This window comes from Manacus candei, unplaced genomic scaffold, assembly GCF_025592945.1.
Source record: "Manacus candei isolate 608988 ecotype Guabito, Panama unplaced genomic scaffold, ASM2559294v1 h1tg000050l, whole genome shotgun sequence".
NCBI lineage: Eukaryota > Metazoa > Chordata > Aves > Passeriformes > Pipridae > Manacus > Manacus candei.
The window spans coordinates 37,667,297-37,692,246 of NW_026138098.1; the positions used below are offsets into that span (position 1 = coordinate 37,667,297).

Sequence of the window (24,950 nt, forward strand, 5' to 3'; positions counted from 1 at the left end):
GATGTGGGAAGCCCCTTTACCATGGCACTGGATTTGTTGAAATTCCATAGATTTTTTTAGGGGAGTGCTTAATTTATTTGCCCTTTGTAAGGGTGGTGGTGACAAGGAAGGTGCCCGAGGAAGCACAGCGTGTACTCAGCGTGCTCCAGAGCTTTGGTGATGCCCTTTGGAAAACCCAAGTGGTGTGAAGGGCATGGCTCTCATACCAGTGCTTTCTCTCCTTAAAACACAGGGGGTAGAGAGAAAAAAGAATAATGACATCATGGAATGGCTTGGGTTGGAAGGGACCTTAAAACTCATCCCATTCCACCCCCTGCCATGGGCAGGGACACCTCCCACTAGCCCAGGTTGCTCCAAGCCCCGTCCAACCTGGCCTTGGACACTTCTAGGGATGGGACATCTGCAAATTGACTGCTATGGATGTTTCCACATCTGGAAAACATCCCAGATGTTTCCAAACAGGATGTTTACCTCCATCTCACGCGGCGGCAGCGCTCTAAGCGCTGGGAGACGATTTGGCTCTCCCTGTGGAGCATCCCCGCGTAGGGTCCCGCTCCCGCCGGGGCCGGGAGGTGGGATTTGGGGAGAGGGCTGGGGGCACAGCGAGGTGGGGGGGCTCCCCGGCTCCCGGCGCGCCTCGCCTTTGTTCGGGCAGCGCTGGAGCCGGGCGGCCGCGGGGCGGGGAGGGGTGGGGAGGAGGGATGGTGGGGAGGAGGAGGAGGGATGGTGGGAGGTGGGAGGGAGGGCGGGCTGCCCGAAAAGGCTTTTTTTTTTTTTTTTAAATCTCCAAGAAAAGAACGATCCGGAGGCAACGCGAGAACTTTTTTTTTTTTTTTTTTTTTTTTTTTTTTGGTGGGGGGCGCTTGTTCAATAACAAAAAGTAAATTATAAAACAAAAAAAAAAAAAGAAAAAAAAACAGAGGAAAAAAAATTAAAAAAGTCGAAAGGAAATTAATTAAAACAAGCCCGAAACTCCCACCCCCTCGGCCAGACCCGGCCCCCGGCCCGCCCCACGCCGCCCCGGAGGCGGCAGCGGCGGCGGCGGGAGCGGCGGCGGCCGCGGCGGCGGCGGGGGGAGGCGGTCGCCGGGCGCCGCCCGCCCCGCATCCCGCCGGCCCCCGCATCCCGCCGCATCCCGCCGCCGGCCCCAAATGGATTATCTGCGGCTGGTGCTCTCCTGCCTCGTCCCCCTGCACGGCTGCCTGGCCGCCGGCAGCGCCCCAGGTACGGCCGCTGCCCCCGGGACGGGACGGGGGGCCCCGCCGGGGCGGGATGGGCGGGGGGGGACTGACAGGTGGCTGCGCCCCGCGGGATGGGGAGAAGGGGAGAATCCGCCGGCGGCGGGGGGGGTTGTTTGGTTTCGGTGGGAATTGGGGGAGATGGAGCCTGGGCGAGAAATAGTTGGCGTGCTTGGCGTGCGAGGGGACGTCAGCCCGAGTTCCTTCTGCTACGTTGGACGCACCCGCTTAAAACTACAAAGCGGAGCCGTGTTGGGACGGAAAAGCAGTTGTTGGGTTTATGGAGCTCCGGCGGGGCTCGCCAAAGGCTCCCCAGGTTGGGTTGGCCGCCGAGATCCCGGTGCCTGAGCGGGATGCTCCGCGCCCACGGCTCTTTCCCTCCGTCTTGTCTCCGCAGAGCTGCTCCTGTCCGGCAAACTCCGCGAGTATGGTGTGATCGTCCCGTTCAGCACCGATTGCCGGGGTCGCTTCCTCTCGCACGTGGTGTCCGGCGAGGCGGTGGCGGGGATCGGCGACCCCGCCTGTCCCCCCGATCCCTCCCCATCCCACCGCCGCGTCCCCCGCAGCCCCCCAGATGAGCCCCCCCAGCGCCGCTTGCTCTACTTCAACGTCACGGTTTTTGGGAAGGAGCTGCACCTCCGGCTGAGGCCCAACCCGCGGCTGCTGCCCCCGGGCGCCGTGGCTGAATGGCAGGAGGATTTTGAGGTGCTTTTCCGGGAACCCCTCCAGCAGCGGTGCCTTTTCACCGGCGACATCTCCGGCATGCCCGGAGCCGCCGTGGCCATCAGCAACTGCGACGGACTGGTGAGCTGGGGGCTGGCGGGGCGGCTCGTGGGTGGTGCCTGTGTTTTGGTGTGGTTTTCTCTTAAGAGGTGAACGGTGGTGTCCTGAAACCTGATTTTTTTGGTGATGCTTTAGGTGTCCACGGCATTCATCGCCCTTTACCTGGCAGGTTGCCTTTCCCCACATTGACACAGGGTTCTACCTGCCTGCTCCATCCTTCCATTGGCTGAGCAGGGATATTTATTTAAAGGGCTTGAAAAAATTGCCAGTCCCACGCTTGAGCTGCCTCCTGCCCGGAGGTGGACTGTGCCACATGTTGTTACACCCACGGGCTGTGCCCTGCCTCTGGAATGGGTACACCACACTGGGTGGTGCTGCTCTGTCCTTGCTTGCCTGTCTTTTACCTTGGGACTGCCCCAGGAACTTTTTCTCTGCATTTCCCACCTCTTAAGTGGTGCTGAGTGAGCTCGAGCATCTCCTGAAATCACTGATAGGTGCAGTCTGGCTTCCACCAAGTGTCTTTCTAAGGGAAGACCTCTTTTTTTTTTTCTAATCATTCTCATGCTCAGAGCCTCCTGGCTTTCTGAGCACAGTTCAGCATTAGTAACTTGCTGCCACAGGGCTTTAATTCCTTCAAATGGCTCTGTTACCTCCTTATCCCCGGCATCTGCTCTGCCTGTGGGTTTCCTACCTCTGATACGCTTGGGGAATCGCTCATTTTTTAATACCTTTGGCCCGTTGCCCTTCAGATTTCCTTTGAGCCAGTTTAAGTCTTGTTTTAGGTGCCAGCGTTGGCTGTTTCCTCCTGGTACCACTCAGTGTTACTCCTGGGTTGGAATAAATGTCTTATTTTGAACTTTTTTTTCTTTTGGTTCTTTTTATATATTTCTTTTTTGGTTGCTTTATTCTGGGAGTTCCTTAAGCCAGTTTTGATTACTAGCACAAAAAAATTTGGCATTCCTTTCTTTTTATACAGCACCCAGTGTTACTGTACAAGCAGAAATGATAGAGCAGCGTAGCCAGAAATACATATTTTGCCTACATATAGTAGTTAAATTTTTTCAGCACGTAATCCACACCTTTTGGAGCATCCTGTTGGGAATTTTGCTGAGGCTGCGGACTTGCAGACATTTCTCCGTGACACGGATTGCACTGGGGCTGGTGAATTTGGGCAGGCTTGGGAGCTTTAAAGGCACTTCCTATAGCTCCAGCAAATAAGTGATGTGTCTGGAATGGAGACCTGAAGTGTGGAGGTTCCGTGGACAGTCTCACTCCCTTTGGCATCATGAGCAAAGGGATGCTGGAAGCAGCTGACAGCTGAGAAGCAGCAAGGGGATTTCTCTTCCCTGGAGCCCTGGATACTGTTAACATCCAGAATTTAACTTTCCTAGGCTTTAGCCCCAAGTTTTTTCCCTTCTCAGCCCCTTGCACACCTCCCCAGGTGGGGTTTGTTGTTGTTGTTGCCATCCCTTGGCCGCAGGTAGTAGCAGCAGTGCTGGGTTAGGATGTAGCCTGTGCCACAGGATGTATTTCCATGTGCATTTATGGAGCCATGCCTCTCTGGCCACCCACAGTACCCCAAGCCCACCCTTTTGAGCCCACATAAAGGAAGAAGTGACCTTTCTCCAGGACAAGGACTTTTCTTTTCTTCCTGCAGCGTATTTTTTGCTCTGTGGCCAACAAATAGATATCCTGACCTCAACCAGGAATTTCCCATCATCTGGGGAAGGGCATGAGGCTGGGGGAAGAGGCTGGGAGGACAGAGCCCAAGCAAGGGCTCTCCTCCTCCCCCAGTAAAGAGGATTTTGTGATACCTCCAATGTCACAGTTGTCTTCCCTCTTCCATGGATTTTCTGGCTGTGTGATCCTCTGGCTTGAGTCAGTCTGACAGCTACAGTCTGCTCAGGATCCATCTGCTTTGGAGGAGTTGGGAGCCCAAGGGGACCCCCAAAAAGCAGTGAAGAGAGCTTGATTTAGGAAATGGAGCAAGAAACAGAACAGAAACATGGTGCTGGGTGTGGATGGGATGGGAGGATGACATTTATGATCTGTCAGAGAAGCAGTAGAACATCTGGGAGGGCTGTACGCAGTCAGGACTGCTACTAAGGTGCTCCCCACTAACTTAATGTGGGGAGCACCAGCTGGAGGAAGCTCTTCCTTAATCAAGGACCCTGGAATTGCTGTGGACTTTTTCTGGAAGTTATCCACCAGCTCGGGGAGGGGACTGTGGCTTTGGTGTCCCAGTATAGCGTGCGTGGGAGGCGCAGGGCCGCGCTCGGCCGCTGGTTTGCGGTCGGAGGAAGCGTTCTGGGATGCTGTGGATGAAGGCTGTGTACACAAGGAGATCAGCCCCTGTACAAACGGAGACTGAGATTATAAATAACGAGGGGGGGATAAAAAAACAACCCAGTTTCTTGAAAAAGACAGTGAGCACAAAGCCTTTCCTCAGTCCATATTTAGCCGTGTAAGTGGAGCCGATCCTTTTCCCAGATGCCAAGCCCGTGGCACCTTCCTCGGCTGTTATTGGCCGCGGGCATCCACCCGTGAAAATCTGCTCTTTGATTTTTTTTTTTTTTTTTTTTGCAAGGGTGTCTCGTACCAGGGTGGGAAGGTGCTGTCGCCCATAACATAATTTCAAAGCTGATCTAAGCCACCAAATTCCTAACTGGTAAAGTAGCATTAGACAGAAATCTCCCCCGGCGGACACATCTCGCTGCAGCGGAGGCATCCCATATCTTTCCATGCTGGCTTCAGCAGTGTGTGCTTGGCCTTGTTTCCTTCCTGCTTTGCTGGTTGCAGAGATGGGTGAAGGATTATCACCCATAGGCACCCTATTTGCTTTTTGTGGCTGACTTTTCCTCCGGGTTTTTTTGCCATAGTCCCGTAAACTGTAGAGCCAGCCTTTTCCAGCCCTGGCACCCCGGTTTGCTTCAGATGGGTGGCAGCAGATAAGCAGAGCACCAAAGACCTCAGGAAGAGTAATTCATAGGGAATGAGGGGAGAAATAGTCCCCAGACTGATGCCCCAGTGAAAAAAAAAAAAAAAGCATTTGTCTTCGAGGATTTTCCTTGCAGCTCCTATAACTGTAGGGTTAATTTTGGGAAGAAAGAAGGTGTGAGATGTCCCACTGGCCTCAGCTGGTTTGGGTCTTATATGAGTGCAAGGGCTTTTCTCCCAGGGGATAATCCTAATTTTTGGCAGTGAGTTGCAAACCAAGCCCTGTTTGGGCTGAAGACCTAATCAATCAGCAGTGAGAGTGCCTCCATGTCCTCACCCCACCAGGAGTCCTGGCTTGTGTCACCTGACAAAGCAGGTCTGTAGCCATCCCAAAAATCTCTTGCCTTGGCACCAAGAGTAGGGAAGAGGAGTCAAGGAGGGCAAAGTGTTGAATTTGATAGGCTGCAAAGCCTGTGCTGCAGACAGAGAGGTACCAGAATGGTGATGGAGCACCTGTGGACCATGCACCCTTCTACTGACCCCCCCGATGCTCTCACCAGGCAGTCCCTGGATGGAAGGGCAGTGGTGTTAGTGATGGTGTCTGTGTTCACACTGCCTGGTTTTCTAGGACTTTTTGTCCAAATTAAGTGTGAATCTCATAGGAAAAATACATACTATGCACGCAGCTGGCTTCCCCCTTCGGCACTGTTTGCTTCTCTGGCTGAGTGCAGCAGCTTTATTAATTTTTCCACATCTCAACTCTGTTGAAGTGTCAGAATTTCCTGAATTCCTGTGGGAGTTGGAGCTTTTCACCCAGTGGTGGTGGACGAGCTGCTTACCCAGGGTTCTGGGGGGCTCCCCCTTAGTGAGGCTGGATTTCACCTCTCCTGTAGCCTGGTGAGCTTCAGGAGAGCTGGAAAAGAGACTTCACCCTCTGTGAGCTGACAGGAGTGAGCTTGGTGTTTTCCTTAAAAGAAAAAAAAAAGTGTGTTTTCCCTCTTTCCAGTGGAATTGTCTTTAAGGGCCATTTTCTAGTTTGGTGCTTACCTTCACTGAGAGCTGCAGACAGCATCTCATGTTAGGAGTGATGGTCCCACCAATCAATTTAATTCCATTTGGTATTATTAAACCAAATTAAAATCGAGGATGGGAGAGCACATGGCAAGTTGATCACTGAGGATGAGATTGATCTCTTGGAAAGAGCCCAAGGAAAGCTGAGTATGGCTTTCTAGGTGGTGTCTGGCCTTTCTTATTGGCTGCCTACAGTTATAACCTTCCAAAAATGCTGAAATACAACCTGAGCTGCTCCTCTTTAAGACCAGGCAGGTTGGTGCATGGCCTGCAATGGTGTTTTTTGAGTTGTTCTGGTTTTTAATTTATTTTTGTAAATGCCAGGGTGACTGCTGTGTGGTTTCTGTTTCATTCCTTGGGCTGCTCTGATCAGATGGGCACACAGATCCTCTCATTATCCGCTCTGCCGTCGGTCACCACCAGCATCGGCAGCGCGTTGCATCCCGCCTTTGGGAGAAAGCCTGGGCTGCTTTATTTCTTGAGCCATCTGTAATTAGTCACGAGCTGTAGAGCAGCTCAGACCCAAGTGGACTGTGGCTCGGGACCAGGCTCTTTCACATTTTAATCCAGCCTTGCCCCGGCGCGGCGGCACAGCTTTCCTCCGGCCGCCTGACTCAGCAAGTCCCGGCTTTCGCCCTAAACCCATAAACCGGCTTTGGGGTGCCTGGTCCGGGGTGAAACGCCCCGTGGCAGGGCTGGGAGGGGGGGGTGGTGTCCCAGCAAAGCTCCTCCTGGGGCACGGGTTGCTTCTTCTCCTTCTCTTGTAATACAGTTAAGGGCAGTGGCTTAGACTGGGAAATTAGGAAAAATTTCTTCGTGGGAAGGCTTGTCAAGTGCTGGCACAGGCTGCCCAGGGCAGTGGTGAAGTCACCAACCCTGGAGAGACTTAAAAGCCGTATGGATGTGGTGCTTGGGGACATGGTTTAGTGGTGGCCTTGGCAGTGCTGGGAGAGCGGTTGGAGTTGATCATTTTAGAGGGCTTTTCCAGCCTTACTGATTCCATGATTCTGTGACCTGCCCCATCTTCAGCTATCACTGAACCTGACTTGTGGGTTCAGTCCCTGGCTTGTTCTCTGCCTCATCGCCACCACCTTGCCTGGTGCTCCAGATTCTTGATTGAACCTGGCTGTGGTCTTGATCTCCTTGGCTGAGGGTAGTGGGACAATCCCTGGCTGGAGAGGTCCTGCCCTGGGTTGACCTGAACGTCTCCTGTGGGAAGGATCTGACATATGTGTGTCAGGCAAGTACTTACATTCCTCGGGAAGGAGGTGTAAAACAAAACCAGCCAAAAATGTGCTTTGCAGAGGAGTTAAGCAGCCACTAAAACCCAAGTGGAGCAGGAAATTTGATGAAGTCTAAGAGAGCCAGATTGGCCGATGCCATGATGAATCCAACAGTACATGAATGGAAAGGGGATCCAAAGATCCATGCGGGCTTGGAAGAGCCCCACACTCTGTCCAATATCCATCTCTGTATACATTTTATTTTTATTTGATTTATTTGATGGAAACCGTTCCAATCAAAACCCTGATGAGGACTGCAGTAGGTACGAGCTGCCGAAGGCTTTGCTGTAAGAACAGATCCATATGTTCTGCTGGTGCTTTCCAGGCAGCAATTCAAGAGCGGGCAGCGCCGGAGGAAGGAACGCACGCGTGCGTGGTGGAGGGAGCTGTGAAAAATTCTGGGCTGGGAGGGGTGCTGCCCACGGGATGGAAGCCAAATCCCAGTGATCCTTTTCCTTGCCTGAGGTCTGAGCCGGCCGGCGCTGCGGGGTTTGAGTGCTCAGGCTGATGTAAGAGGGATTTGATGGGAGCTTGGTGTTAATTAGGAGCAGGTCGGTAGCCAGGACAACATTTCCAGTGATGTTTGCCCTCTCATTGATCTTCCCTGTGTTTGGGAGGTGGAACTGTAATGCTTTCCAGCTTCTCCTCCGACGGGATTCCCCTGCGCTAATTCCCAAGCGCTTTGTGGGGCAGAGAGGACAGTTTCTTTTTTCTTCTTCTTGTTGCAGCTCTTAGGGTTGGTGAAATGGCAGATTTCCTCACTGGCGCTATGGGAATGGGATGGGGAGGGTGCAGGGAGGTGAAGTGGCGTGTATCCTGTTATCCCTTGAGTTCAGAGTTCAGCAGAACTCATCGCTGATGAGAAGAACAGAGTTTCATTGCCATTTAAAGACATAACTTGAATTTCATCCAGGTTGTTTTTTGTTGTTGTTGTTTTGTTTGGTTGGTTTTGTTTGTTTGTTTTTCTGGTTGGTTAGTTTTTCCCTTCTTTTTAAATTTTTTTTTGCCATCTGCAGGAGAAATTACGGGTTGTCATAGATTAGCATGGTAACAGAGCCATCCCAGTGTCACGGAGCAGCAACAAGACAGGTTTATTTGGGCTGGTCTTCATAATCATGTGTGTTCTGCATCAATCTTTAAGCATGTATTGAGTGTATGTGTCTGCCTGTGCCTATACAAAACCACACCTTTTTTTTCCCCTTGATTTCCTTGTGGAGTCCAGGCTGGCTTGATTCGGACAGACAGCAACGAGTTCTTCATCGAGCCCCTGGAGAGGGGGCAGCAGGAGATGGAGGAGCACGGGAGGGCCCACGTGGTGTATCGCCGGTCGGCCATCCGGCAGGACAGCGCCGCGCCGCGCCACGACCTCCACCCTGAAGGTAGGGGCTGCTGGAATCTGCTCTGTCCCAGCAACTGAGAATAAGTGGGGAGAGGATTTCTCCTTCCACGTGCCCCCTGGCTTGTACTGGTTTTAGCTGCCAGCTGGGTTGTTAGTGAGAAGAAAGGAGTGACAATGCTGGGCTTGGAGCCCAGCCTTGGTTTAATCACCTCCATGTTGTGAAATGAGGGTGGTGGGGCACTGGAAGTTGTTGCCCAGTTCAAGGCCAGATTGGATGGGGCTTGGAGCAAACCTGATCTAGTAGAAGGTGCCCCTGCCCACAGAACTCGAGCTTTAAGGTCCCTTCCAACCCAAACCATTCTGTGATTCTATGATGATTCTGTGAACTGTGGAATCAAACAGAACCATTTAGGTGGGAAAAGACCTTTAGGATCAGAGTCCAACCACTAACGTGCATTTTAGCCCTGGTACTTCCAATTCAGAGCCATTTCCGCACCACAGAGCAGCCAGTCAGAGTTAAATATCCTGTTTGGAATTAAATATCCTGTCTGTTTTCCCTGCTTCACTTCTTGTTCTGTGGAGTGCCGCCGTGGTGCCAGGTCACCTCAGCGGCTGTTTGTTTTTCTGCCCTCCATGCCTTGCCCAGAGCCCGGGGCGCAGGTGGGTGACCTCCCCAACTCCCTGGAGCTGCTGGCGGAGCGCCTGGGGGACACGGAGCGCAAGAGGCGCCATGCCAGGAAGGATGACTACAACATCGAGGTCCTGCTGGCTGTGGATGACTCAGTCGTGCGCTTCCATGGCAAGGAGCACGTCCAGAACTACGTCCTCACCCTCATGAACATAGTAAGGCTTGGCTTCTGGGGGGAAGATGTGACTCCCACCCTTCCCTTGGCTTAGTGCTCTTCTGATGCTGCAAATCTGTCACCCTTGGAAAAAATGGGTTTGGGAGAGGAAGGAGTGCTGCAGGAAGGGCTGTGCCTTCACGAGACTGGCTCTGGCATTTAACAGCTGTGGGAACTGGAGGGATGGAAAGCAGAGTCCTTTGGTGTTCACCTCTATCATGTTCCCCTGGCCAACGGCAGGGTCTGGTGTGTTGGTGCTGTTGAAAAGGAGTTTAGAGCAGCTCTACTTTACAGCTCCTGCAACTCTCCTCACTTGGAGGGATGGGGAAGCCTGTGCTGGTTCCCTACATCCCTTTTCTTTCCTTTTTAGTATGGAAACATCCATATTCCCTGAGTCCTGAGAGATGTGGAGGGATCAATGTTTATTCAGGTAGCCATCTTACAGGAGGTTTGTTCTGCCAGCACCTGAATGTCAGCAAAGAGGGTACATGTTCAAGGATCTCTTTCTCTCTTCCAGTTTTGTTTTGTTTTCCATGCTTCATCCTCACCTCTATTTATTTTTTTTTCTTTAAGTACTCTTTTACGTGGTGATGGAAAAATGTTGGAAAGGCTCAGCCAGTTCAGAAATAACAAAGTTATGAAGGTGCTTTTGGTTTTTGGGTGGTTGGTTGTTGGTTTGGGCATTATTTCTGCCATATTTTCGGTAATGAAGGGGAAATTATCAACATGGGGGTAAGGATTTGAGGGATTAGAGGGTGATGGGGTGGAGGATGAGTGATGTGGCTGCTCCAAAACAGAGAAAATGTTGGCTTTAAGAAGCAAATGCCTTCGTTGCAGTGTTTTATTCTCCGGCACGTTGTCGCGATGCCTGTGGTCGGCTGCTCTTGGCATCACTCAAATTCCCTCTCTGAACGTTTCTCCCGTTGGTTTACTAAATCCTCCTGCAAGTGGGAAGCCACAGGGTTCCCTGCTCTGACCTCGGGCTCTTCCCACGTTATGGGGGTCGGAGATGATGTCATTTTTCCTTTCCCATCTTGTGGGGGGTGGGAGGGACGGTTTGCGCGCCCGGGGATTGTCAGCTCTAATCAAAAGGTTGGTTTTCAGGCACATTTCATGGTTCCTTCCCTGCAGGCAGGACTTTTCAGGGAGTGAATGCATGGGATGCTGTGCTGGGAGAAGGGAGGATGCTGCCTATTCAATTACAGGCGGCGCTGGAGACTTTAATGAATTAAATAAAGGGGGGAAAAAAGCAGCATCAATAAAAGGGGGGAAAAAAAACCCCAGGGATAATACACGCAACAAATACTTCCCCCAAGCATTATTTCCTTCTGTATATTCTTTCCCCCCCTTCTTTCTTTCTGGTTTTTAGTGCGTTTTCTTCCCAGCTTTGCCGTGACCTCCGTCCGCCTCCTCTTCCCTCAGCGCGCCTCATTTCCTTACTGGCTCAGATTCCTTAAAATACCCGATTCAGCAGAAAAAAGAGTGTCCTGCTTTCTGGCCTGGATGGCAGAGGGAGGGAGAGAGGAAGGTGGTGGGGAGGAGCGTGCTGGGACCACACAGCTGAACACTAATCCCGTTAGTTGGAGGGGAAGGAGAAGGGACTTGGCCAGCCCTCTAACGAGGAAAGGACTTAATGAGCTGGGCTGGAGTAAGTCGGGGAGATGTTGGGAAAGTTTTCTCATCTAGGAGTTTTCCTATCAAGATATATCCCAAGGAAAGGGGGCAGCGATCTTGGAAGTTGATAATAAGCTTTCTTGGCTCTCTCTGGGGTCTCCATTGGGTGCCAAGGGGGTGGTGGGACACGTGCCCCTTCCCAGCCCTGCTGTAGGTGGGGTCCTGCGGCTCTTCCCAAGGCACAGACTCCTGTATTAGGAACTCGGTGTCAGCTGAAGCTCAGTGATAAATGATTTGTCACGGAGAACTCTTCTTTTTTTTTTTTTTTTTTTTTTTTTTGTGTCCACCCCGGGAAGCTGACAGGAGGATGACTGCTCCTTTTGTGCACCTAAGAGCTTCCCTGCAGGCAGGCTGCCTTCTCTGCCAGCTCCCAGCCTGCGTTCCCAGCCTGCCCTTCCCTTCTTAGCTCGGATGCCACACAGGAATTTGGGGTCAGGTTGGAGGGATTGGGAAATGCATCCTTTGCCATTGCTTGCTGAGCACATCTTGGTGCTCCGAGCTGAGCATCGTGGTGTCCACCCGACCAAACCTTGTCCCTCTCCCTGTCACTGGGCTATTGGAATGAATATTTGGTGTTGTGGTGGCTTGGAGAAGCCATTCCCATCTCCTGCTTGCTGCCTGTGGCTGGGATTGGGGTGTTACTGAAGGAAAATTAGCATCCCCCAGCCACAGTGCCTGCTGGGAGCGAGGGCTGGGAACCAGGAGGGGATCCAGCACCACTTAAGGGGTAGAGGAGAGGAGATGCTTTGTGTCCTGTTCTGCTTTGCAGCCTCTGGTCCTTCAGTTGGGCTCCTTGGTTTTCTCCTCTGGACTTCCCACCACTCGTCCCGATCCTCTCAAGTCTGGGGATGGCCCCACTCCAGTGGGAGAAGCCAAGCTATGGGCTGTGCTAAGCCTGGGCCTTAACCAGTCTGCTGGGTTTTTGTCGGATATTGCCCATGATTTGGTTAAGGATGCAAAGGTACTTGGTGTTTTCCCATTGTTTCAGGTTACTAGGGAAACCCCATGAGTCAGAGCCCTCTCCAGGCTGGGACTTGCCTGACTCCAGCTGAAATTATTGTTCCTAAGGGCTGAGCAACAAAGAGTGCTACTGAGACCCCACGTAGGAGGGGGTTTGGGGAAAAAAATTAAACCTTCAGCTTTAATTTTAACTTGGGTTTATCTGAAAAGCCAAGCTGGAGCGTGGATTGCTCAAGGCATGAGCTTGCTGCTGTTTCAGGAAGCCAATCTAAAATAATGGGAAAATTCTGGTCCTTCTGGTGTATGGGGTTTTTTGTGGGAGAGAGGGGTTCATGAGTCCCCTCCTCGCTAACTGATAATAACAAAAATACCTCTGATGTCTCTTGTGTGTCCATGCACTTTTTCCCACCCTCTCTATAGGCTTATGTGCTTGTTGCTGTGTTTTTGGGACAACATACCTTGTTGGTGAGAGAGCTCTGATAAAATCTATAGTTGTGCCCTGCAGAGCAAACCTCCCCTTCCCTCTTGTTCCTCTGTTCCTCTGCTCAGCCCTTGCAGAGGTGCTGACAACAGCTTTGTGCATCCCTACAGGGCATGCAAGCCCAAAAATGTGGTCAGGGGGACTTTCCCCTCCATTCCTAATCCCTCAGCCCCAGAAAAGAGGCTCAGGGTGAATCCACCAGCATGAAAACTGAGGAAGGGAATAAAAGAAAGGAGTTTAAAGATGACTTGGCTGTTCTGAGTAAGCGATCCGGGGTTTTGAAATGTCAGCTGTTCTGCTGGTTTGGCAAATTCTTCTCGTGTCTCTCCCTTTGTTTTCCTTCCCTGAAGAACAGCGAGGTCTAGACCTCGTTGCCAGTGCGGTTTGCTGTCGGGATCTCGCGTCTGGGGCTGCAGGCTCGGGGCTGGCCAGAGGCTTGCAGGGATTTAGGTAGGCAGCATTCCCTGCTCCCGGCACCAGCGGGGCTCTGAGGGGGGTCCCACGCACAGGGTGAGCTCACTGAGCATTTTGGAGAGGATACACAGGGTTTTAATGTTCCTTTCATTGTAAAATATTAGTGTTGTCCCCTTGGTGTGGCGGCGATGGGGGAGGTCCTGTGGGCTGGTTTGCCCTTAATTCACAGCGAACCTGAAGGGCTGGGCTGTTTATAGGTGGAAAAATTCCCTTTTAGATAAATAGGAGAGCCTTTCTTGCCAGGTGACAGTGTGAAACAGGCTGGGCATGTAACCACATGGGCAAGAGGGATAAGAAGATCTTTGTCCCATGTCTTCAGGGATGTAGGTCCCTTTGCCAGAGCCCTTTGCCGAGCAGGTATTTTTCGGGGGGGAAGGGGTTTCTCTGAAGACACTGACTTGCATAATGGCATCTGCAGAGGGCAGGAGGAGTTGTGCCAAGCCTGCAAACTGCTCTCTGGGCCGGTTTCCATCCCCTCTGCTGGCCTGAACCAGCTCCAGGGTGGGCTGATGGGGAGAGAGGAGATGATGCCCTGTTCTCCTTCCAGAGGCACTGGAGCACTTGAGGGGACGCTGGCCCTGCTGATTCCCCTGTCCCCAGCAACCCCAAAACCTGGGTTACAGTCCCCACAGCAGCAAGCACCAAGCCCTTTGGATATGACTTTTTTTGCCCTCAATCAATTATTTCTGTCTGGCTGTTAAGGGAAGTCCATAGCCTTGGGCAGTCTGGTTCCACAAGTGCTTTCTGAGTTAACCCTGGAGGTTGCTGCTGAGCTAGTATCAGTTAGGTAGAGATCCCTTCCTAAACCCTAGACTAAACAGGGGCTGGGGTTTAGGGTTAACCCTTCAGTTCAGAGGCTGGAGGGGGGTACCTGTGAGCTGGAGGAGGGTGGGATTTAGCACTGCTTTATAAGGAAGATTTAGGAGATTAAATCCCATCTTGGAATAATACAGCTTCTTGGTCTTAGTCCTTTAATGAACTGTTTCTAAGCTGCTCATGGTCCTGCTGTTCCTCCAGTGAGGCTGAGGAAGGATCTACAGTGCTGGGAGGGTGGTGGTGAGTCTATTTGTTAATGCTTGTGAAAAATATTGCTGTTTCCCAATTTTTTTTTTTTCTCCCAGGGCATCTAATATTGCCTGAGGGTGCATGGTTTGGGCCAGGGAGCTCTTCTCAGACCTGGGGACTGTTTGTAGGTCCTGCAGGTGGGAAGAGCCATTGTTGAGAGCAGGGGGCTGTGTACCATGGATCAAAGCTCCTGCTCTGACAGCAGCTCTGCTCGTGCTCCTTCCTGCCCTGGGTGCAGCCCTCCTCTTGCCAGCTGGGGCTGCATCAGGTTGTCATGGAGAATCCTTTCCTGCTGCCTGTGGGATCTGCTGAGCATTTTGCCAAAATATCCTGTGCAACTGGGAAAGGAGAGGTCTGTACTGCTGGATGCTCCCAGTCACAGCAAGTGGCTTGGCCGGGAGCTCTGGCTGGCAGAGAAGTCCCTAAGGCAGGAATGTGGTTCATCCTAGTGAATGGAAAGCAGCAGAGTGCTGGTGGATGACCGGAGAATCCTAGAATCATGGAGTGGTTTGGGTTGGAAGGGACCTTAAAGATCATCTAGTCAATCCCCCTGCCATGGGCAGGGACACCTCCCACTAGCCCAGGTTGCTCCAAACCCTGTCCAGCCTGGCCTTGGACACTGCCAGGGATGGAGCAGCCACAGCTTCTCTGGGCAACTTGTGCCAGGGCCCCACCACCCTCACAGCCAAGAATTTCTTCCTAATATCCCACCTAACCCTACCTTCTGCCACTTTGAAGCTCCAGCTCCTGACAAGTGCTGGTGGTGAAGGAAAACGTGTAAAAGTTTGGGAAAGTGAAGGAAGTGCTTGTGTTTCCCTCCTTGTTCCCTGAACCACTCCCCAGGTCCAGCTCTCCATCTCTCCAAGCATAGTTTTCATTTCTCCCGCTCTCCCCCCTTTCCCATACTTTTATACTGACTCTCACAGGACACATGTTAAGGCTGGAATATTTTTGTAACAGGTCAAACTCCTGATGTGAGACTTCTCAGATCTGATGAGGTTTTCTGTGGGCTGCCAAAGCCTCCCAGAGCCCAAAACCCAGGGCTGAGCCTCACATCCCTGGGGATTTGAAACTCCTTGCTGGAGTGGATCCTTAATGCTTTGGTGGGACTGTAACTCTGAGTAATGTTTGCAGCTGCAACGCTGCACAGCCTTCCTCCCATCTGTGCACATCCCCGAAAACAGAGTTAGGATCAGAAGGAATCCATCACATGCTCGTTATTTTTACAAACTACCTTTGAAAGGTGCAGGAGCATCCCAACCACGGGAAGCAGGGGTGACCTGAGAATGAGTTGACCAGTGTTGTCTTTCCACACTGATAAATAAATAACCCTGCGGCTCTCGCAGCCTAGGCATCCAAAGGGATGAGTTAATGGGGGTGGACTGGCAGTTTATTGATTGATTTTACTTTTTTTTAATCAATTTTGCTGCATTCAAGGCTCAGGATCTGCATTACCTCTCTGCATATCTTGGAGCCACCTCCCAGGAGTGTTAGTTATCGTGGGAAAACATTAATGCCAGCGTTTTGGGTTTAAAAATGGCCTGAGTGGGTGTTTCAAACACATACACAGGCTGTAAATTGGGGGGCTTGTAAAACACACTGGGAAATGGCTGACTTGGATTTGGGCGGCAGTAAAAGGGTACTTGTCACCCATCCCTTGATGTGAGCTTAAAAAACCCCAAAGGAGTGAGGAAAAAACAGAAAAGCTTCATAAATCTGATTTTATAATCTTCATTGAGTCTGGAAAGCTATGATAGAGCTGAGGCAAATTATTTCCCTCTTGGACAAAGCTGAAAAAATATATTTTCATTTAAATGTGAATTCCAGTCAGTATTAAAAATGGTTTTAATATGGTTTCCTCAACTTCTGCAGTGAACCTCCATTTGTGGAACTGTTCATTTTGGAGACTTTTTGGGGGAAAATGGGGGTCCCATTCTCAAAAATCATTTTTTTTTCCCCCGGCTGCATTTTCACACGTGCTTTGCAGGTGGGTGAAGGTGGTGCAGGATCTCACATGAGTTTGTGGCTGCTCACTCTGTGCCTCTCTCAGTGGCTGTCACCACACTTGGCTCTCAGAGGTCTTTCCCACCTGGATTCTTCTTCCCTTGGTAGCACTTAGGAGTAGAATTTGTTTATTCATCCTGGAAACGCGGAAGGAAAAGGTCATAGCTCATTATTTCCTTTGCAAAGTCATTTTTAATAGCCCGGGGTGATAGAAATCTCATTGACTCACAAGCCTTCCCTGTTCTTCTCATTGTGTTGTCCTCTCCCAGGATTTCTGAAGCGGTAGGTCAAGTTTGACTCACTGATGTGACTGAGTAATGCCCTTGCTTTGATACAATGGTTTGCCTCTCCTCAAAAAGGCATTTTTCCTTTCCACCATGCTGGGGGCTGAAGCATTTCCAGCCCTCTGAGGAATTTGTATTCCCAAGGGGCAACGGCTCACTGCGAGATGTGGTGGAGGAAACTCAGCCCTCCTCCACTCTCTTGATGGTGTGGGCGATGCCACTGACCATCTGAGCCACCTATGCTGGGAAAAACTGCCTTATTCCAGCTTGGCCTTTTGACTTTATTGTTTTTACACAGGGGAAAAAATGACCACACTGGGGGTGGGGGGAGGGAGGTGAGATCTTTGCATCTGGTCTTGGAAAGCAGGGTCGGGTACTGGACGTGGGAGTGTGGAGGACATGAGGGGCTTGAGGGCTGGGGGATGATCTTAATTTCTTCCCTGTTGTATTTCCCTCCTTTGTGCAGGTGGATGAGATTTATCACGATGAGTCCCTGGGCGTTCACATCAACATCGTGCTGGTCAGGATGATCATGGTGGGGTACCGGCAGGTAAATACGGTGCTGGGGCGTGCTGGGCAGGGCCTGCTGTGATATTTAGTTCTTAGGTAAGCCCTGGCTTGGAAAAATGTGGCTGTTCAGGTAAGCTGCTGAAGCCCAAATGACAACTGTGCTGAGCAGGGGTGAATTTGAACCCTTCTTGGCCTGGATTTTGGAGTCTGAAGGTCTGAAGAGTCCCATAGCCAAGGAGAAGTGGGAAAAATACGAGAGGCTTCCTCAGGAGCTCAAGGATAGATGATGAGAAAAAGGTGGCTTCCCAAATTGATAGGAGCTGGATATTAGTGAGGAGAAGATGAGGCTGGGATCTCCTGTGTCCCAGCCTCGACTCGGCTCCCTGGAAGGCTTTGCTGGCTGTCCAGCTCTCAAGTGGCTTGGGCGTGGACAGAAAAAGCATGTGAAGGTTTCCTGGGAACGTTTCTCAGGTTGGATTTATTTTTTAAGGCTTGTTCAAGCATGGCAGCCAGAAGATTTTCTTTACAACAGTGTGATTTTCCTATTTTTGGGGCAAGCCCCTATCCCACCCGAAGTGTTCTACGAAGGTGTTAATGATTCAACATGGTGATGTGTCTGTGTGTATGTGTGTGTGATCCACAAATAAGACCCTTTAGGTCTTGGAAAAACCCCTCCTTGTTATAGAAATATGCTCAGCTGGCAGAAATCCAAGAGATCTGGGGCTGGTTCTGAGGAACAGGGACGAGGATGGAGGGTGGCCCATTTTTGGAGGTTTCTGTGGGACCAGGAACATCGTCTCCACCTGAGAAAGCCAATAATCTGTCTGGCTTCCTCCCAGTGGTGTTTGTGCTCTGTGCTGGAGGATGATTTATGGAGGGGAAGGGATTTGGAGCTGTGGTGTTATGGCCAATGAGACCCGCCGGGCTCCCTTTAGGATGATTTATCCTCCCGAAAGCCAGTGCTGGAGGCAGCTGCTCTGCCCAGTTATGCTGCGGTTCAGGGGATGATGTAGGAAAATGATGAGCAGATGTTTGAATCCAGGCGAGCTCTCAGCTCACCACTGTTCACACCCGAGTCCTCCTGCAGCTTCTTGTCTCCCACCTGGAACTTTGCGGGACAAAACCTCCCGTGGCTTCCAACTAAGGGCCGGGGGGGGGGGGAAGGGCAGTGTGTCTTCCTTTGCTTCCCACCGCTGAGTTTTTGATCCTTTTCCCAGTCTGTCAGCCTGATCGAGCGAGGGAACCCGTCCCGGAGCCTGGAGCAGGTGTGTCGCTGGGCTCACTCGCAGCAGCGCTCGGACCCGGAGCACGCCGAGCACCACGACCACGCCGTCTTCCTCACCAGGCAAGATTTTGGTCCCGCAGGTATGCAAGGTACTGTACTTATCTCGATCAGGTATGTGCAGTTTGCTGGGGGAAAGCCAGCCAGGGGAGAGGATTTCTTGCAAAAACACAGTCTTGGCCAGCAAGGTCCAGAAAAAGGTTATAAAAATTGGTATTTGCTTTTTTTTCCTCCTCCCCCCATGTGAAGTAGAAGAAAGACGGAACAAATTCAGAGCTCCAGCCTGAATGGGTGAAATGATGTCTTTATTAATTCTACTCTTCTTTGATTTCTTGTACCAGTCCTCCTCTTGTCCCAAAATGCCTTAAAAAATATAAAAATAAGATAAAAAAGATAAAATATCACAGGAAGCTTCTTTGGGACAGTCAATCCTTTCTGTCCTCTGGAGGACCTTTAAAACCTGGTTTTATATGGATTGGTTTCTTGGATGTGAGAGCATTGAATGAATCCTGGGCCAAAGAGGAGGTTTTACTGCAAGGGTCTCTCACCCTCTTGGTGCAGAGGCTGCACTGATGTGGTCTGGGAAGTTAAAGACCTTGGCAAAAAAATTTGCAGGAAAAGCTCCTGGTGTTTCAGGGCTCCATTAGAAAAGCAGGTGCTTTGGTGTCATCGTGAGAGGTGACTTCTCCCAGTTCTGAGCCCACTGCCTCCAAATTGCCATCTCCTTCTTCCCACGCTGGTGGCCAGGTCTGAATTTCCACCAGGAGGTTCCATTTGATGCCATGAACATGGTGGTGACCTCACACTGATTTGTAGCACGAGTACTCCTGTTGTGCAAGGGAGGGAGGAGAGATGGAGAAGACCTGTCCTCACCTGGATTACCTGCCTGAAAAGGATCTCTCCACAGCGGGAGATGAACCACAGGAGATATCCAGCTGGAAACCCTCTTGAATATGTTGTTGGCCACCAAAGAGCAGAGCCTGGGTTGTGCCAACAGCCTCCTCACCGAGCCATTGACTTGCCCTGGGCTCCTTGTCTGGGGTCGTGTGGCAGCGTGGGCAAAATACCAGGTTTTGTTTCGTTTTTCTAGATCCTTCCTGGCAAAGTGACTGTATCCAAAGTGTGAGAGGACCTTTTTTGGCATGTCAGCAGAAGGGGGAGAAGACTCCCTGGGCTCCGCCTTGGTGGGAAGGAGTTGTGGGAACGGTGGAGTAGCCCTGCTCTAGGGGTGCTTGTTCCACCTCCTTCCCCGTTTCCCTGTGGATCCGGCTTCCTGCTTGTCACACACCCCTGGGATGGACGTTTGCTTTCTGCAGAAGTCCCCGTGGCTGCCGTGTCCTTGCCTGGCTGTGTTGCATGGCACAAGGTGCTCCTCATCCACTGGGAACTACCCTCTGGTTGGGCCACTGGAGTCATAACACTTCTCTTACTCTTGCCTCTTTTCCTCAAAACAAAGTCCTTTCGGATGCCTCTCACCCCTGATGAGCTCGGGGCTCTGTGGCATGAAGGACCAGGCTGTGGCACCTCCAGTACTCGTTTGTAAAGCTGGAAGGAAGGGCCAGCTGAGCCTTGTTGCCCTCGCGTGTGGGTTGCAGATAAACTCCTGCCCTTTGGAGAGAAAGGCAGTGGATAGATGGGTTGTAAATTATTAATTACTGCTGCAGAAGTCTTGTCAATACCCGAAGAGTTTCTGTGACCCTCCGCAGCATGTGGCACGGGGGGATTTCTGGCCCAGGCTGAGGGATTCTTGTGCATTTATTGCCCTGTCATCACCCACAGTTGGCTCGTCCCCTTAGAGCAGGCTGGTGGTCCATGCAGAGAGTCAGAGAGGCTGAAAATGGGTAGGAAATGTCCATAAAGAAGAATTAAGTGCATGAGGAAGAAGAAGGAGAATGGCTGGTGTCTTGCTGTGCTGGTGAGGGCAGGTGATTGTTGGAACTGGATGATCTTTAAGGTCCCTTCCAACCCAAACCATTTCATGGTTCCATGACATGCTGCTTCTCCTGAGTGTGTATGTCTGGGAAACATTTGCAGGCTAATCCAGTCTTTCCCAATTTAAAATTTTCCAGGCAGTTACTTCTCCCCGTCGTTCTTCTGTAGAGAACCCTTTATACTTCTTCCAGTTCCTACTGGGATCTTCATTATGAAAGACCAGTATCTGCATTACTGAGCATCCACCCTTTCATATTCCTTTATCCCATCCCCTGTTCAGAGCCTCTTTGGTTAGGAATTTATCCCGTTTTCATCCTAGACAAAATATATTTGCTCTTCCCTTATACAGAAAACTTCCCACATCTTTACTCTTTCTTGTGGAAGGTTTTGTTGGGGGGGAATATTTTAAAATGATTTATCCAGGATTTGACTGATTACTGTGTGGTTAGACCCAATTATGGGTCTTGCCTTGGTGTGGAGCAAGGATCCCACGAGGATGATGGGCTCTGTGGATCCCGTGGTTTGGCCGGGGTGAGTACAGGAGGACAGGTGTGCATCCACCCTCAGCTCATCACCACCCCTTGTCCTGCTGCAGCTCAGCTCCTCCCTCTTGGCTCACAGAGCTCTCCTCTTGCAGCATGCCTATCCCCAGGGCACAGTTATCCAGCATGGTCCTGCCCTGCTTTTGCCTCTTGGACCTGTAAGTCCTTCCTTCTCTAACCCCCTTGATGCCAAAAAGGGTCGGTCATAAAAAAACCCCAACACGTATTTATATAAAAACTATTCGGAAAGTAAATTCTGGAGTGTGCCAACGAGCTGATTGAATTGGGCAGAAATAACGTGAGGAAAAAAAAAAAGGAAAAGGTGACCAAACTGGAGGTGATGTGATGCTGACTGGGCGGGGGAAGGTTTCCCTGCCCACAGCTGCCCCACTGCACTGCACTTGATCGAGGGCTGGGGGCCGGGGCGGTGTGTGGTTCTGGGGACACGTGTGGATGCACTCCGGGGGAGCAGGGCTGTGGTTCTGGCAGGGCTCTCTGGGGGACACCTCATGCCTTTCGTTCTCTCCCTTCCTTTCTTCTTTATTTGTTCTAACTGAAGAATGGCGTGGGGGGTGCCATTGCTGGGCTGGGAGGTGGTGGTGACCTGCACCCATAAAGCACACACAGGGTGCCCTCCTGCCTGCCCAGGGGTGTTGGCACGAGGGCAGAGAGGTGCCTGTGAGCCTCAGAGCAACCTCAGCTGGCTTTTAGCACGGGGGTGATCACACTGGTGAGCAAGTCCTTGGCCTGCCCTCTGAGCTGCGTGGGCAGCTCCTCCTCTTCAGCGGCTTCCTCTTCGTTATCTCCTCCTGCCGCGGTGGAGCCAGGTTGTGTTTTTGTTGCCTTTTTTTTTTCTTTTTTTTCTTAATTTGTCATTTTTCCCCCTCCTCTCTCAAAGGTTTTCTCTCTCCTCTCCTCCTGTCTCCTTCCCTTCTCTCTTTGCCCCAGGCTACGCTCCAGTGACGGGGATGTGCCACCCTCTCCGCAGCTGCACCCTCAACCACGAGGACGGGTTCTCCTCGGCGTTCGTGGTGGCCCACGAGACCGGGCACGTGTAAGTCACGGGGGCAGAGCGGGCTGTGCCCGTCCGACAAGCATGGTGGGAGCCCCTTGCTTTGCACAGCATGCTTTCTGCTGGGGCAGAAATCCCTTTTCCCACCAGGTTAGGCATGGAGCACGATGGGCAGGGCAACCGCTGCGCCGACGAGACCAGCATGGGGAGCATCATGGCCCCGCTGGTCCAGGCCGCCTTCCACCGCTACCACTGGTCCCGCTGCAGCAAACAGGAGCTCAACCGCTACATCCAGTGAGTCAATCCGAACTGGGAGGGGAGGTTCTCCCTTTAGGTGGTGCAACTGGTGGTGTTTTGTAGCCAACGGTTCTCCGAGGGCTGGAGCACCTCTGCTCTGGAGCCAGGCTGGGAGAGCTGGGGGGGTTCACCTGGAGAAGAGAAGGCTCCAGGGAGACCTGAGAGCCCCTTCCAGAGCCTAAAGGGGCTCCAAGAGAGCTGGAGAGGGACTTGGGACAAGGGCCTGGAGGGACAGGACAAGGGGGAATGGCTTCCCACTGACACAGGGTAGGGTTAGATTAGAGGTTAGGAAGTTCTTCCCTGTGAGGATGTTGAGGCCCTGGCAGAGATTGCCCAGTGGAGCTGTGGCTGCCCCATCTCTGGAAGTGTCCAAGACCACTTTGTGGCTTGAATCAACCTGGTCTGGTGGAAGGTGTCCCTGCCCATGGCAGGCAGTTGGAATGAGATGAGCTTTAAGGTCCCTTCCAACCCAAACCATTCTAGAATTCCGTGATAATTCAGATGTATCAAAACCTGAATTTGGAGAGAGGCCCGGAGCTGAGGGATGGGGGTGATGGAGGGAAATGCTCCACGTCCGACTCTGCCTTGTGTCTCTGCAGTTCCTACGACTGCCTCCTGGACGACCCCTTTGAGCACCAGTGGCCCACATTACCCGAGTTGCCAGGCATCAACTACTCCATGGATGAGCAGTGCCGCTTCGACTTCGGCGTGGGCTACAAGACGTGCACGGCGGTGAGTACGGGCTGTACAGCCGCGCCGTGCCCCCTCCCCGGGATCCCCAGCCGGGCTGGGTGCCACGAGCCTGCTGGGACTTGCTGCTGCTGTCCCAGCCCAGCCCCTCTGTGCTCCCCAGTTCCGCACCTTCGACCCCTGCAAGCAGCTCTGGTGCAGCCACCCGGACAACCCCTACTTCTGCAAGACCAAGAAGGGACCACCCTTGGATGGGACTGAGTGCTCTCCGGGCAAGGTAGGGGCTGGTCCTGCTTCCTCTGGAGGGGGATGTGCCCGAGGGCACACTGAAGAGCACCTTCCTCCTGTGCTGCACCGTTCCTATAGTACTTGGATGCTGGAGGGCTCTTCACTGAGCACTTTGGAAGAGGCAGGTGGGGAGCTCACCCCTCCTTCTCCTCCCTTCCAGTGGTGCTTCAAGGGCCACTGCATCTGGAAGACGTCGGAGCAGCCGTACAGCCAGGACGGCAGCTGGAGCTCCTGGTCCAAGTTCGGCTCGTGCTCCAGGACCTGTGGGGGAGGTGTGCGATCCCGCAGCCGGAGCTGCGACAACCCGCCGTACGTCTGGATCTCTCCTCCCTCCCTTTCAACAGGGGTAAAACTGGAAGTGGCCGAGAGCCAGAGGTTCCTGGCTCTTCCCTGTGTTGGCAAGGATGGGGACATCTGTTCCTGTGCGAGCTGTGCCTGCTGAGCTGTGTTGGGTTTGAACATCCTCCCCTCTCCGGCGCTCTTATAACCCGCTGCATTTATTTTCCAGCCCGGCATATGGTGGGCGCCACTGCCCGGGTGCCACCTACGAGCACCAGGTGTGCAATGCCGAGGAGTGCCCGGGGCCCTACCAGGATTTCCGTGCCCAGCAGTGCTCCAAGCGCAACTCCTACTACACCCACCAGAACAGCAAACATTCCTGGCTTCCCTACGAGCACCACGATGGTGAGTGGCGGCAGGTCCTGGCAAAGGAGCTGTAACCAAACTGCCTCCCCTCCCAGAGGAGGCTGTGGCCATCACCAGGGGATGGAGGCTGTGCCAGCTGCACTGGTGGTGGGTGGTGGGAAGAGGCTGAGCTGGAGACTATTGTGCAACAAGGCAAGTCTTTAAAATCGTAGAATCCTAGAGCAGTTTGGTTTGGAAGCGACCTAAAAGATCACCTTGTTCCACCCCCTGCTGTGGGCAGGAACACCTATCCTGGGTTGCTCAAAGCCCTGTCCAACCTGAGATGGAGCAACCACAGCTTCTCCAGGCAACCTGTACCAGGGCCTCCACACCCTGTAAGGGAAGAATTTCTTCCCAATATCCCATCTAACCCTGCCCTCTGTCAATTTTAAACCATTCCCCCTTGTCCTGTCCTTCCAGGCCCTTCTCCTTTGTCCCAAATCCCTCTCCAGCTCTCTTGGAACCTCTTTAGGTATTGGGAGGAGCTATAAGGTCTCCCTGGAGCATTCCTTTCTCCAGGCTGAATATCCCCAGCTCTCTCAGCCTGTCTCCATGGCAGAGCTGCCTGTTTGCTCCTGGAGCTGCAGTGGGGAACGTCTGCTCCAGGCTGGGCTGGGAGCCAGGACCATCTTGCATTGCAGTGTCATGTAGTGTGTCCCGTCCTTCTCCTAATTTCCTGAGTGTACTGGGCAAAAATGCAGGTTTTTGAGCAGCAAATGGACGTGGGAGATCAGGCACATGAATAACCTGGGCTTTGGAAATCTAGTGTGCTCAGGGATATGAGCTGAGATGGGTTTCATCCTTCACTCGCTCTAATGTATTTCCACAAACCCCCTTTTTTCCCCCCCCTTTTTTCCCCCCCCTTTTTTCCCCCCCCTTTTTTCCCCCCCCTTTTTTCCCCCCCCTTTTTTCCCCCCCCTTTTTTCCCCCCCCTTTTTTCCCCCCCCTTTTTTCCCCCCCCTTTTTTCCCCCCCCTTTTTTCCCCCCCCTTTTTTCCCCCCCCTTTTTTCCCCCCCCTTTTTTCCCCCCCCTTTTTTCCCCCCCCTTTTTTCCCCCCCCTTTTTTCCCCCCCCGTTTTTTCCCCCCCCGTTTTTTCCCCCCCCGTTTTTTCCCCCCCCTTTTTTTCCCCCCCCGTTTTTTCCCCCCCCGTTTTTTCCCCCCCCTTTTTTTCCCCCCCCTTTTTTCCCCCCCCTTTTTTCCCCCCCCTTTTTTCCCCCCCCTTTTTTCCCCCCCCTTTTTTCCCCCCCCTTTTTTCCCCCCCCTTTTTTCCCCCCCCTT

The 24,950-nt window shown here is 52.3% G+C and overlaps 1 protein-coding gene across 2 annotated transcripts in view; it reads left to right on the forward strand.

The window, feature by feature from the left end:
* The first annotated feature begins 1,067 nt into the window (after positions 1-1,067).
* ADAMTS14 (ADAM metallopeptidase with thrombospondin type 1 motif 14) overlaps positions 1,068-24,950 on the forward strand; it is a 42,964-nt gene continuing 19,081 nt past the window's right edge. For both annotated transcript variants that reach the window (XM_051799614.1, XM_051799615.1), the window contains exons 1-12: positions 1,068-1,224; positions 1,636-2,042; positions 8,535-8,691; positions 9,298-9,494; positions 16,902-16,985; positions 18,163-18,319; positions 21,650-21,755; positions 21,864-22,007; positions 22,610-22,742; positions 22,864-22,977; positions 23,149-23,297; positions 23,497-23,672. In XM_051799614.1, the coding sequence (XP_051655574.1) occupies positions 1,152-1,224; positions 1,636-2,042; positions 8,535-8,691; positions 9,298-9,494; positions 16,902-16,985; positions 18,163-18,319; positions 21,650-21,755; positions 21,864-22,007; positions 22,610-22,742; positions 22,864-22,977; positions 23,149-23,297; positions 23,497-23,672 (1,897 nt within the window). In that variant the 5' untranslated portion in view covers positions 1,068-1,151. The remainder of the gene's footprint in view (positions 1,225-1,635; positions 2,043-8,534; positions 8,692-9,297; positions 9,495-16,901; positions 16,986-18,162; positions 18,320-21,649; positions 21,756-21,863; positions 22,008-22,609; positions 22,743-22,863; positions 22,978-23,148; positions 23,298-23,496; positions 23,673-24,950) is intronic.